Raw genomic sequence first — 14,939 nt, 5'->3', positions numbered from 1 at the left:
ATAATGTAATTGTTTCTAAGCAAGTGAAATGGAGGATAAAGTAAAATCTTAGAGAAGCTAAACAGCACTTCATCATCTATGTTTCTTTCCATCTCTAGGCTCACGAGCTTTACTTATTGTGTTAGACTGTTGTCTACCTCTGATCCCCATCAACAGACAGTAAATTCCCTATGGGGTAAAATGTGTCCCATGCTTTTAAGAATTTCCTCATGATATCTTGTGAAGACCTTACTAGAATAGTAATGCAATAAATGTTAATTGGTAAATTAATGAAGAGACAGTTTCTTTTTATATTTTTAAATATATTATTAATCTATTTTATATATATTATGAAATGAGGCATTAGTATACAGGCCAGGCAAATGTAGAACTTGAGATTCTCCATCTCCACCTCCCAAGGGCTTGAATTATAGGATGTGAGCCACACTCAGCAACCGTCTCCTCTCTAATTAGAGATTTGAGAAACCTAGAAACTGTATTGTCTTTTACTTTCTTAATATTGGGTAAAACACAGGAAATGTAAGGCTTCTATGATCAGTGTTTTATTTTAAAAAATAATTGGCTGGTTTAATGACAGATGTAGATAAAGAAATAAGATGTATATTGTTAGTATTTAGGCAGCCTGCTTTTGGGTTGCCTAGCAACCTATGATGTCATCATGTGCTTCTACCAAGTGTTGTACCTGGCAAGCATGGTTAAGTTGCTCCATAAAAGGACCAACCCTCTACTTTGTCTCTCTCTTGCCTTCTTTCTCTTGCTCTCCCTTCCTCTCTCCTATTCGTCCCTTCTCTCTCACAGGGTGCCTCTTCCCCCACCATGTCTTTCTCTCCCTCTCCTTCTCTCTCTCTCTCTCTCCTACCCTGCCCAGAGATGTCTCTGTGATCCCCTTCCCCTTCCCTTAATAAAATCTCCCACGTGGGACCAGTACCATGGCATGATATATGAACCTACCATATAACTCTGCTGCACAACCCTAATATTGGTGCATTGGCCAAATAGCCACTTTCAGTGGCCACACCACGTGGTGGTTGCTTTCGGCTCCAGCACCACCACCCGAGCTGCTGGAAACCTATTTCATTTCAAATCTGCCTGTGACCCACTTTTTGGCAAACAGATCCCTACCTACTACATGCAACACCAGCTGGTTTGGTGAGTTCCTCTCGTTGGTCAGCATAAACCCTCTCTTGGTCTTGGAAGATGGACCTTTGAGAGATGGGCAACTTCCTGGTACCTTTTAGGACAGAGGAACCCCCAACCACGGCCTTCACTGGCCACAGATAATTCTTTTTGCTCACCTCCTTTTATGGCTTCTTTTTCCCTTGGGTGAGATTTTTGTCAGCATCATTCCCCCGTTCCTTCTCCCTCGTCTACAAAATCCTAGTGCTATGTAAATTCTGTCTGCTAATGGCAGCTGTGCCGCTTAGTCTCTGACTAACACTGACGAGCTTTTGGACCAGATAGTACCATACTAGTTTACTGAGCCAAACCTTGCCTTTGGGACACCTCTGGCAGGTCACTGACTCCCACCCTCCCAATGGGAACTGCCCATTCTTCTGTTCGTCCAGCATCCCCACTGGGATGTCTTCTAGAAGATTTAAAAACCCTACACATGAGTTAAAGGCCTCTAAGCTCATAAGCCTCTGTAATAAAACTTGGCCTACATATTCCTTAGATAATGGTTCAAATTGGCTGATTAACAGCACATTAAATTCCAACATTTTCTGGATCTCTTTAACTACTGTTAGCGAGCTGGTAAATGGAAGGAGGTATCTTACATTCAAAAATATCCTCTCTCCTCTGCTCTAAACCTTCTCTCTTTTCTTCCTGTTCTTCCACCCAGCTTCTAGCCATAAAGTTCTCTACCTTTGACCCTGGTTCTGCCATACCACTTTGGCTGCACATGATTAGCCACCATGTTCATTTTGGGATAAGGAGGGTGGAGCCACGACTTCACTGCCAACTCCACTAAGGGAAAGCACATGATATCACTGCCATCTTAACTTAGGGTAATCAAGGTCAGTCACATGATTGGGAGTCATCTTGGTTATATACATATCACAACAAAACAAAAAAGGTTTCCCCTGCTGCCAGCTGCTTTTACTATTTGTTTCTGTCCCACTGTTTTCAGAGCTGCAAAACTGCAGTGTCTTATAAGCCCTAAAAGGACCATTGTCACCTTCCTTCCTGTACTCTAAAACTGCCTATCTGCCCCTCTTCTTTCCCACAGATGAGATTCCCTCTATGAAAATTTGGCCTTACTGCTGATAAAGCCCTTGTACCAGGCACTGAGGTTCTTAGCAGGGCTAAGCCCGTGACCCTCCATGCTATTTGGTTGACCACTAGCCCCATGGTCCAGTTCCATTTCCCCTTTCTCATTCGCAAGAACAGCTTTCTCATATCCTCTACTCTTTGGGAAATTTCTGGCTTCTACATCTACATTTGCCCTACTCAAATGTCTAATATCCAGTAATATCCAGTAACACTAAGAGAGATCTGTGAAGTAAAAAGCAATTCCCTATGTCTCTTTTCTCAAAGTCCTGGATGTTTCTCTCTGTCTCTTATCCCACTAAATAAATGTACTCTGTGGATTCTTTTTATATTCTCAAAAAATTTTAAGATTAAACTGTATGCCTAGTAAGAATGCACAGTTAGTAAATGTGTAAAATGTGTAATTTCTGTTCAAATATAGCACCATAAATTAGTATTCATACTTCTCATGTGATTTTTCTTTACTGACCCCAACTTGCCTTTTCATTAAAAACTTTATATTAAAAATTAAAAAAAGATTAAACTATAAACCTTAAGGCGACCACATGGTATGAACTATTTTAATCATAATTAATTCTCTGTTTATTTTTATCTCCTTTTAGACTAAAACAGCAACAAGTCTCATTTTAAAATGATATAATTTTTATAAAAATTCAGTTATATTTTACAATATATATGATTCAAACCTGGTTCAAAATAATTTTTATATAACGTTAAACTTTCAAGGTAATAAAGGTCTATTCAAATTAAGCTAATTTAAAATGTATGTCTAACTACCTATGTCTTTATCAATTCCTAAGTTAAAAAATGCTGTTTCTCCTGCCATGAGTTGCCTATGATCCAGATTCACCAGTAGGCTTTCTGGCTAATAGGTTTGATAAAATAAATTCAAATGTAATTTTAAAATTGCTTTATATTCCTTCTGATCTTAGTCTATCAGATATCATCAGGAGTAGCTGCATTGTCATCTTCTATGGCCTGGTAAGGCTGCTCCCCCTCAGGAGGAGGTGATCAAAGATCAGAAGGAAGGAGAGGAGGACCTCCCCTGTCAGTGGACTTGGGGAGGGGCATGCGTGAAGAAGGGGGAGGGGAGGGTGGGATCGGGAGGGGAGAAGGGAGGGGCTTATTAGGGGATACAAAGTGAATAAAGTGTAATTAAAAGAAATAAAAAAATAGCATGCTAAAAATATTGCTTTATATTGTTCTCCTATATTGTTGGTTTTAGAACTCATAATTCAGGAGTTTCTACATACACATTTTTACCAATACTCTAAATTAAGATCTACATTTACAGCATCTATTTGTTTATGTTAAAACTTGGTCATTGTACTATATCTTCACTATCAAAATGTTAACATATGCTTGCTCTTGTTTTCTGAAAATGGTAACATTATTAATCTATAGTATAGCCTTAGACTTTTAAAAACTGTGAACTTTTTATATACTAAATCACACAGGAAACTGTCATGCTCTTACTTTAGTGGACTACCTTTAAGGCTCCAACAGAACAGGGGTGAAACCTAAAGTCTAAATATTTACTGGTTAACAAATGCAAATTAGTAGTTCATTCATCTTATAGATGATCAAGTTCTTTAACATGTTCTAAAATATATTTATAGCACCACAGATGCAGACATGGCCTCACTGCCTTCTTTAATTAGCTGATAATTGTCCCTGAATCACCATACAGGAGTTGGTAAAAACAATAAGAGAAGAGTCGATAGGCTCATGTACAGCAAAAACTATGTTCCAGACCTCGGCTGCTGCTCTGAGGCTATTGGCATTCCTACACAGAAAACGAGGTGTGCAATGTCCCATCCCACCGGGGTATAGCCAAAAGTCAACTCCACCAGGTTTCAAATGAAGCCAAAGGGGGCGCTGGTCCTATGGCTCTCTCAACAAGCCTTGACTGCCTGCTGGCAGACTGGTTTCTGGAAGTCAAAATACTTCCGTGCAGGCTTGTCCTCTGTGACCTACCATGGAGGCTCACACAGCACAAGAGCTACAGACACTTCCAGCCTTCAAACTCCTTGGCCTGGTGGAGGACAAATGGTTCTTAGATTCAGCGACCTCCACCACCCTTGCTCAACCAAGGGTAACATTGTAGGTCTGTTTTAACCTCACACTCGGGTCCCCTGGACATATTTCCAACTTCTGTCTTGGGAGACTTCAGATGCCTTCTCAGGACTCTTCATATGCAGGAAACCAGGCCTTATGCCTGAGTCCTAGAGTTGCTACTGTCAGGCCTAGACACAATATGCCTTGTTGTCAGACTCAAGAAACAGGCCTCAAATGCAACCTTTCACCATCCCTTTAGCTCAAGAACAATAAATGTTCATAGCAGTCTTACCTATGTCTAATAGTAACTAACTAGATAAAAAGGCTTAAGGAAAATGTTGTTTAAGGGTCTAAGAAAATGTTTTAATGTTGGTAAATGCAAGTTGTAAAGGTTGCAAGGTCAAAGGTGCTTTAAGGTATCCTAAATAGGTAAAAAAAAAAAAATGCTTAATTTTTCCTCCTATTGGTATGCTACTCTTATATTGACTGTCCAGAGCTTTGACCTTTATAATAGAGTTCTGATTTATTAATCTAACTCTAATGCAAAAACATTCCACTATACCACCCACTAGGGTTCCAAGCTCAAGATTTTAAATCTCCTTTGGTTTGTCTTTTAAGTATAAACTTAAAAATTGTTTCTCATTGTACTAGACCTCCAGTCTTCTGGATAGAGAGGAACCTCCCATCCATAATGTGTAATCATACTTAAAGTTAAGATCAAGTGAGCTTTTGTCCCTTCTACATTACAAAAGGCTTCTGCCTTTTCAGAGCTCACCTTAAAGAATGTTTACACTGTTAAAACAAATGTGAATGTTTACTGCCTTTTTCCATAATGTATATGTCACTGTAAATTACAGTTCTGATGCTAACATGTCTAAAGATTTATCTCCTTTTAAAACCTAAAAGGAATTCTGATAAGCTGCAGGAAATCCACCTGAATCCACCTCTCAGGTCAATTGGGCTACTGCCTGTCTCAGAGGGTGGGATTCCTTCCCTTCCCTGGTCTTGGGACTTCCCTTTCCTGGATACTCAATACTATATTCCTACATCCTATACCAGCTGATTGGTGGTGAGTCTTCTCTTCTGGTTGGCATCAATTCCTGGCTACCAACTGCTGTATTCCTACAAGTAACACAAGCCAATTGGTGAGTCTTCACTTCTGGTTGGTGCAAATGCTTCCTACCACTTTGCCAAACTACATCTAAACCCTTCATTTAGGACCTTCTTCTCCCTTGAGTAATATTTTCCCTCTACTCGCATGGCTTCTCTCCCTCCCCCTCATGCTCTCTATGAAATCCTAGCTAGGTAAGCTGTGTCTGGTACAGGCAACTGTGCCCTTAGTCTCTGGCCAACACTGATGAGTTATTGGAAAAGATTGTACCAATCTACTGAGTCAAACCTTGCTCTTAGGAAGCCTTGACAGGTCACTGACTCCTACCTGACCAATGGGAATAGTCCATTCATCCATTCCTCCAGATTCTCCTTTGGGATGTCTTTGGAGAATTTCAGATTTCTACACCTAGTGCCTGTTTTAAGGGCCTCTAAGCTTACACATATCTGTAACCAAACTTGGCCTCAATTTCCTTAGATGATAGATCCAAAGCAAAGCCTTTTTAATTACTGCCAGTGATTGGGTAAATGGAGGTTCCCTCAGGTATATGGAGATTTCCATGTTCAAGTCTCTTCTTCAGTCTTTGTTTTCTCTCCCAAAAGCTTTAAATGTACACCTAAAGGAATTTTCTCCATGGCCTACTTAACTTTGTCTTCTGCCTCCATATATGTTCCAGTATCCTGCCAGACCCAGGTGTTTCCTATATTCATGACAGTACCAAATTAGCTAACCACAGGTGTTCCAGTCTGACCTCACAGACTTCCATCAAGCTGGACCTGTACTTTCCCTCCCAGTCATGGATGTTCTCCTAGAGCCCAGACAGCATCAAAACAGCCTGTTCTTCCTGGACTTGGCCAACATTTCAGACTTTTAACCTTCCCAGTGTCAGCAGGAAATAGCCAGGAGAGAATCTCTGCCTGTTATTCACTTATTATTAACAAAAGGCTGAAATGGTGTGCTTCAGACCCAGGACAAGTAGCTTCAGGTTCTCCCAGCATTCCTCAGTCCCAACCTGCTGCCTTGCATGACTGGCAACTCTCTACTGGCAACCCTCTACCCTAAACTTTCCAAGGCAAAAAGGGCTTTCCCTCCTCCACTTGACCATGTGATCTGGACATTTTGTAGCATAATCTCTCTCTCTCTCTCTCTCTCTCTCTCTCTCTCTCTCTCTCTCTTTCTCTATCACCTCCTTGCATGGGAACCAAGAAATGCTTCCAATGAACCTACATTTATATACTTGCCTTACATGAGAAGCAGCCCAAGCTCCTTATTTTATAATTATAGAAAAAAAGGGAGGAATGTTATTATTTAGGCATCCTGCTTCTGGGTTGCCTAGCAACCTGTGATGCCATCAGGTGTAGCACCTGGCAGGCGTGGTTAAGTTGCTCCATAAAAGGACCAACTTTGTCTCTCTCTCTTGTTCTCTTGTGCTCTTGTCCTCTTACTCTCTCACTCTCTTGCTCTCCCCTCTCTCTGATGGGGAGCCTACTCCTCTTCCCTATCATATCTCACTCTCTCCTTCTCCCTCTTCATTTCCATCCAATAAACGTCTTTCATATAAAATCTGTGTACATCATTATTTCATTTGTCTTAACATATATGCCGTAAGAGAGAGCCCAAAATTTGGTGAACTTTTTCCTGATGGTAGACTCATTAAATCATGGTAGACTGTAGATAACTTTTTTCCAGGCCACCCTAAGCAGTACTTTTATTCACATTTGCCTTTAGGAAGCTTGGTGTCCCCAGAGCAAGTGTTGTGTCTGTCATGTTCATTGTCTTAGGACCAGCACCTGCAGTAAGCTTTGATGGAATGGAGCTTAGAAATTCTCATGAAAAGAAAGGAAAGAGAGAGGATAAAGGTGAAGAAAGGAGGGCTCTGTATTTTATACTTCACATAAAACTTATTCAGCTGTTACCAAGTCTCCTCTTCCCCGAACCTCAATTTCTGTGTTAGGCACCAAGTATCCAAAATTATGAAAGGTCACAATCTTTGCTCTCAAGGGACTGAGAATAGTGAGATACAGATCTAAGACAGCATGAGGTTGAGTATTTCATCACAGCAGAAAGCTTGGTGGTAGAGGCAACAAACAGAAGGAAGCACACAGAACACAGAAAACAGAACACAGAACACAGTGCAAACCAGAGGAAACTTAAACTCCCTGGTGCCTTGGTGGTTTGTGAACATTTGAATCTTCCTTCATCACCCTAAAACTGATTATAGAGATTGAACTAAATGTGGAAGACTACAAGTCCTTCCATTTCAGCCTTTCTCTATTCAGAGTCTTTTTGATGTTTAAGTGATATTTGTCTTGGCACAAATGAACTTTGTTTTCATTCTGGGACTGCAAGTGGCTGCTCTGCATTGTCATGCAGTAGCTTGTTGTGTAGACATGGCTTTAGAAGCACAGCTTAACTGTTTCAAAGTAAAGACTACAGGAGAAGTAGCTTTGTTAAGCATGGTCCGTTAGCATCACTATTTGTTCTTTCCTGAGAGAATTCCTATTCTGGTGACAAAGATTAATGACAGAACATCTGTATGGTGGTCTTTGCATTTTATAACAACCTATAACAGAAAAAGGGTCTGTTTTAAGTGTTCAGAAGAGGGTAGATAAAGTTGAATTAAAAGAAGAAGCAGTGGCAAAACATAAAGGTCTTTTTTTCCTTCTGGTTTTCTGAGACAGAGTTTCTCTGTCTTGGAACTGACTCTGTAGACCAGGCTGGCCTCAGACTCACAGCTATCCACTTGCCTCTGCCTCCTAAGCTCTGGGATTAAAGGCATGTGCACTACCAGCAGCTGGCAACATAAAGTAATTTACATATAGGAAAGGATGCTGATAATATGCTGCTGGACTTTTAATGTCTGAGGGGGCAGAGATAGAGCTCCTGTTTTGACTTTGGCTTCATGATTTCTTTCTTTATTCAGGTACTAACCCCAGCACAAATTAAATCAATATGTCAGGCAATTCTGGACTCAGGGAAGCAGTATGCGTTGAAGAAGAGGAAACCATTCCCCCTGATGTATTCCTACTATGGAACCGAATACTTGGGTGAGTGGCAGACTCCTAGAGGCTGGAGAGAGTCTCTAATGGTAACACTGAGTAAAGAAGGAGTGCTTACAGTTTTGCTATAGATCATCATTATTTATGAACAAGCAATACTTCACAACATTCGAAAACCAAAGTTGAGATACAATTTAATATCTTTTTATAGTCAGATATGAATGACAATAATGTAAGTATTTTAACATTCATGTTCATTAAAGACTAAAATCTTTATTATCACCTGTTTATTTCTTTGAGATGAGATGAGATAGAAGTCTCAATGCAACTTCCTGAGGAACTGGGACTATGGGCATGTATCACCATATATGGCTTAACTTTGTTGAGATATGGTGAACAATTGTCACACTGATTCTAGGTCATGGCTTTAAATAGGGGAATAAAATTAATTCACTAAGTTTAATAATAACATATTCATAACAGACAACTGAACTGATTTTGACTCTGATGTTAAGCTCTGACTCATGTAAAGAAAAAATGATGAGTTCCTCTGTTTGAGTCCTTAAATTCCTGAGCAAGATTGGTAAGGCACTTGGTAAGCCATAATTAAACCATGTTTCTTTCCTCTAGGTTCTGTCTAGTGTAGTTTTTCCACACAAAACAACCTCTTACCTTGAAAAGATTATTTATGTTCCTTTTTCCTAGAATGTTTCATGTCCCACAAGCCCTTATCTACTTGTAACACCCAGACTTCAACTCCGTGAAACCTTAAGACATGTACTAAGAGACTTTCTGTGTTTTAGGGAAAAGGTTGTTGGAGCCTATCTGGAGAATCATTGACATGTTTCAGGTATTTTTCCCTGAAGCAAATAGGGTGACATCATGGCATTGTGCTCACACTGTTAATGGAGCCCTCACTATACAATATTATAATTTGTGACTCACTGGTTCAACTGCCCTGTCAGGTTTTGTGTACATTCATGATGGGGATTCATTCATTTAATTTTGTGATTCCTGGACCTTTGCCACAGAGCTCACATTTAATGAGCTTACCCAAATGAGTGGAAGAATGGCTCATGAACAACATCAATGAGAGCTTTCTTAAAGAAGTTTCACATTCTTTTGTAAGTCTTTGTAGGATCAGACCCTGACAGGATTTGAATACAAGAATTTATTTGAAATGGGATGCTAGAAAGCATTGAGAGGAAGGTAGATAAATGAGACAAGGAAGAGGAAGAATTTAACTTACTGTGAAATAGTGAGCACTTCTTAATAACAGAGGCTCTGTGTTAGAATTTTGAATCACATTTGCAAAATGCCTAATGTAAAAACTTAAGGGTGGAAAGATATATATTTTTTTAAATTTTTGGTTTGTGGTTTCAGAAGATTCATTCTTGTCTCATAATAGGGAAGAACATCATGGTGGCAGAGGCTATTACTCTCATGGAAGATAAGAATTGTGGAGGGAAGGGCCTCCAGATAGGTCACACCAAGTGACCTATTTACTCCAGATAGGCGCCACATTCTTAAGTTTCTTCAATCTCCCAAAATAGCACCACTCACTGGAGAATAAGCATTCATTGTATAATCTGATGGGAAATATTTCATATTCAAACCATAGCAGGCTCAGTCTTATTGAGGACTCTTAGTGGCTCTATGGGACATGCCTCAGAACTGTCTTACCCAAGGCTGAGGAAATTTGGCCATTTATCTATACTTTCCCTGCTTCACTGGCTGCTTTTCTAAGGGTGTTAACTCTGCCTTGTCTCAGTGTAGTTATTGAACATATTCTTGTGGCCAGAGACAAACTCAGGCAAAAACAAAACAACCCAGATAACTAAGGTAGGAAGTATGGAGTGCAAAGTGTGTCAGAATACTACCAGTGTCTTTAAAAGTTCTTACAATTAATAGATTTTTTTAAAAGAACATTGGCGATTCTGGCCATTGATAAACATATTACAATTCAAACTACTTGAAAACTCATACCCCCTTCTAATAATTATCAATATACAATATATAATATGTTTTAATATAAAAATAAACAGTATGCATCATATATAATATATGTTGTATAAGCCATGTAATATATAAATATCTACATGAATGTTGTTTATTTGTATAAGTAATGAAGAGCTAATAAAGGAATTGGCCTAAGGGATTATAAGGCTGAAAAATCCATACCTAAAATGGTCAGTGTTCTAAGTTCCAGGCTGAGTCTAAGTCTACAAGAAAAAGACAAAAGTCTAAGCTGGAGAATTATTTCTTAGAGTTTTTGTTCCGTTCAGGCTTTTGATGAGTAGATGAGGACTCTCTACAATTGGTAATGACAGTGTTCTTTAATCAGTCCACAGGTTCAACTTGTATTATCTCCACAAGCAGTCAAAAAGACATACCTAGAAGTAATGTTTAACAAAATCTCTTGGCAACATCTTGACCAGTTAAGTTGTCACATAAACTTACTCATCATATTCCTAGTATACATCTATTTTTTTTTTTTCAAACATGGCTCATTTTCTGAACTAAATGGAGAGGTCATCAAGAATATGAAAAAACTCATATTCATCTTTGTACTTCCATGGTAAGATTATGTCCAAAACACAAGTGTTAATTGTGAAGAATTAAATAAATTAATGCCAAGAGAAATGTTTCCAAAGAAAGGACTTTTTTCTATTTTGTTCACTCATCTATCCTTAACACCTACAACATCTGGTGGATAGTAGATACTTAATGCTCATATTTTGAATGGATGAATGAATTATTAAGATATCTAGACCAAATTGTTTTCATTCATGTTGGGTACATTTTTATAAAATCAAATTTTCTATGAGGAGCTTAACTGTTTTATTTGGGGTTTGCAAACCATATGGTTTCAGGCATAAATACAAGTCTGCTGTATGACATAGAGATAGCAGAGAACAATGTGTGAATGGAGAAGTATAGCTATATTACAATAAAAGTTTACTTACAATAGCAGTCAGTGAGCCAGATTGGGGTTACAAGCTGTACTTTGTTGGTAGTTTAGTTTTTTGCTGTTGTTGTTTTGTTTTGTTTTTTCAACTTGGTTGCTATAGGTAATATTTTAATGTAAAAAACCCAAAACTCACAGTTTTCTTTTCATTAAATCAAACTGTCTCCTTTCTGTTTGTCCATACAGGGGCAGCTCATGGCCTGTCATCCATACTCCAGATGCTGCTTTCTTACCATGAACATCTCAAGCCTTCAGACCGTGAGCTGGTGTGGCAGAGTGTGGACTTCCTCATGGAACAGGAGCAGAATTGCAACTGGCCACCCGAGCTTGGAGAGACCATCGAGAGAGAGAACGAACTGGTCCACTGGTGCCACGGTGCTCCAGGTCTCCCACATGCTTTCTGGAAACAGGGCCTTTCATTTAGCTGAGCAAAAAGGAGGTTCAATTTTTGCAATCGAGGGTGTTTCTCATCATAGGTCATAGCTATCAAGTTGAAAAATTTGAAAGCTAAAAATATCTTGATCTTTAAAGGACTTCTGAAAAATTTTTTTCATAGGTTTAAAAAACACATCTCTTTAACCATAATGTTAAACAAGCATTTCCTCAAATATAATGTGAATCATATATATAGTCCAAACTTTTAGGATCTCTGAGTGGTAGAATAAGTGAATACTATGGTCAGAATGCTGGACTTGATTCCCAGCATGCATGCACATAAAGAATCAGTAACCTCATATTATGATATATAATCCAAAATCCAAATATTATATATATATATATATATATATATATATATATATATATTCCAAGTAGTCTATTGTTTCAAAAGACTACTAATTTAAAAATAGAGATGGCTGGGCTAGGGACAATACTGTAGGTAGACCAAAGAAGCAAAGAAGGACCTGGGTTCACTCCAGAAAATTGAAAATAATTGATAATATACATTCTTTAAAATACTGAAATGTTTAAAATTCAGTGTTGGTTTTACACTTATATAACATGCTAATCAAATGCTACCTTTCAAAGTCTTTTTAAGCTAAATTGGAAGGTGAACATCTGCAGCCTCGTGGTTTATATGGTGGCCCCTGGCCTACTGGCGTAACAGCTTGTTGTAAATTTCTAATCTCAGACCCATCACAACCCAGTGAAATCACAATGTGTTTAATTAGTATCCTTATGAAACTTATGTTAATCTTTAAGTTTGAGATACATGATTTGGAAATTCTTGTTCAACTGTGTATTTCTAGTAATAGCTAATGAAATTTCTATAGAAGTGAAAATCCATCCCCAGTGAATTCTGAAACTGAGCCTTGAAACTTAGAGACAGACTTCATTACCTACCTCTCCCTATCCCATCTTTTTCAAATCCCATTACACTGCCAAGTAGTCTTTTGGAGAAGGAATAATTTAAAAGACACTAAAACAAATAAGTTCAGTTAATTAACAAAGAGATTGAAATAGCAAATAACAGTCATTAAATTTGTTCCTTGACAATTTCATATGTATATAATAGTTTATAATTACTTTCACCTTCTAAAATTTTTGATTAGGAATTAATTCAATTTGCAAGACTGCTTCAAACAAACAACATAACTTTAGATTACAGTTGATTTATCTTTGTCTTGTTACCTGATTTTTATTGCCTCCCTTACCCCTTTAATTAATGTTCTTTAATCAAGCTAGAGTTCTGTTTTCTCCTTGATATAGTTTGAGCTGATGAATGATATAAGTCATTGCCTATTGCCATAGTTTCTCTGCCTGCCATATTTAAGGATGGAAGGAATGGCAAACTGTGTATTTTTAAAGGTACCAGGACATAGTACATTATGTTCAGGTTAACTGCTGCCAGGTATAATTTGTGCCTATTATTTCTTGCTTTGACCTTTTTTGGGGGAAAAAACATAGCAGTTATTTACCATCCTGGAAATTATGTTTCTTCTTATGCTCAATACTTCTATTTCCTATTCCCCTTAGTCATTCTCAGCGATGGTCTCTGGATATTCTCCAAGCATCCCAGGATCCTTGAATTTTGGAGATGTCCCAAATTAAAAATGGATTATTTTAAAAGGACTCAGTGTGCTAGTAAAAGCCCCTAATAAAGTAGGAAGATAATCTACTACAATGAGTGGATGAGTCTGTTATTGATGCAGGTGTTTAAGTGGCTCTTATACTCTTTCTGTATATCAAATGCCATCTGTTTCAGCAGGTCATGGACTTTGACACTGCAGCATAGGATTCATGACATTGGAGACTTTGTTTGTCCTCCTTTAGCATTCATGCTAAGTCATTTGAGAAGAGTGACTTAAATACAATGTTTCAAAACAAAAATCATTAAGTCTATGTAATCATTAAAGTACCAAAAAAAAAAAACTTCGATTCACTAATGAAATAAGGTTTATTATTTCTGCCAACCCCAAATGCCACCTAAGAATGATTATTTTATGCAAGTCAAAGACAATAAAGACCTTGCTGGAGTAGACTACAGTAAAAATTTCCCCAAATCCAACAACATATGGTCTAGAAGAAGAATTTAATTTTTTGAAAAAAAATATTTTGAGAATAGATTTATGGACAGCACAGATGGTGCTATAATTAAAAACCTGCTAGAGTCATATATCCAAAATATGAGAATAGATGTATGGACAGCACAGATGGTATTATAATTAAAAACCTGCCAAAGTCATATATTCAAAATATATGTATACTTATATTTTGTATACGTATTTAGTCTCAAGTATACAACAAGGACATTTGTTCAAACATGTTCATATCAACTTTATTAGTAATAGCCAGAATCTTGAAACAACCTAGATGTCCCGCAATGGAGGAATGGATACAGAAATTGTAGTACATTTACACAATGGAATACCTGGAGGGGACAAGAGCTCCACAAAGAGACCAACAGAACAAAAAACGTGGGCCCAGGATTCTTGGCTGAACTGATACTCCAACCAAGTACCATGCATGGAGATAACCTAGAACCCCTGCAGATGTAGCCCATGGCAGCTCAGTCTCCAAGTGGGTTCCCTAGTAAGAGGAACAGAACTCTCTCTGACATGAATTCAGTGGCTGGCTCTTTGATCGCCTCCCCCTGAGAGGGGAGGGAAGCCTTACCAGGCTACAGAGGAAGACAATGCAGCTAGTCCTTATGAGACCTGATAGACTAGGGTCAGATGGAAGGGAAGGAGGACGTTCCTAATCAGTGGACTGGGGGAGAGGCATAGGAGGAGAAAAGGGAGGGCAGGATTGGGAGGGGATTAGGGAGGGGGCTAGAGCTGGGATACAAAGTAATAAATTTTAAAAAATTAAAAATTCTACAAAAAGAAAACTGCCAGAGAGAATCTACAACATGAAACGTCATTAATGTTCCTTCATCCATGCCTGCTTCCAAATAACTTTCTTTCAGCCCCCTCCCACTAGTGACATTTATGTATGAAATGTGTAAGTAGTTGTTGACTGTTGACTATAGGTTAACAGTTCTGGGGTCTAAGTGCAGTTTTATCACTAATCAACTAAGTGACCTTGAGAAAAGTCA

General features: G+C 38.4%; 1 protein-coding gene across 1 annotated transcript in view; it reads left to right on the top strand.

Moving 5' to 3' along the window:
• Positions 1-14,939, top strand: part of Lancl3 (LanC like family member 3) — a 133,584-nt gene that overhangs the window by 99,379 nt on the left and 19,266 nt on the right. Inside the window, exons 2-3 of the mRNA XM_055599640.1 lie at positions 8,361-8,484; positions 11,591-11,788. Coding sequence (XP_055455615.1) covers positions 8,361-8,484; positions 11,591-11,788 — 322 coding nt within the window. The remainder of the gene's footprint in view (positions 1-8,360; positions 8,485-11,590; positions 11,789-14,939) is intronic.

This window comes from Psammomys obesus, unplaced genomic scaffold, assembly GCF_907164565.1.
Source record: "Psammomys obesus unplaced genomic scaffold, mPsaObe1.curated_primary_1811, whole genome shotgun sequence".
NCBI classification, from domain to species: Eukaryota; Metazoa; Chordata; class Mammalia; order Rodentia; family Muridae; genus Psammomys; species Psammomys obesus.
The sequence above is the reverse complement of the archived record's forward strand: the minus strand, read 5'-3'. Positions and strand labels throughout refer to the sequence as shown.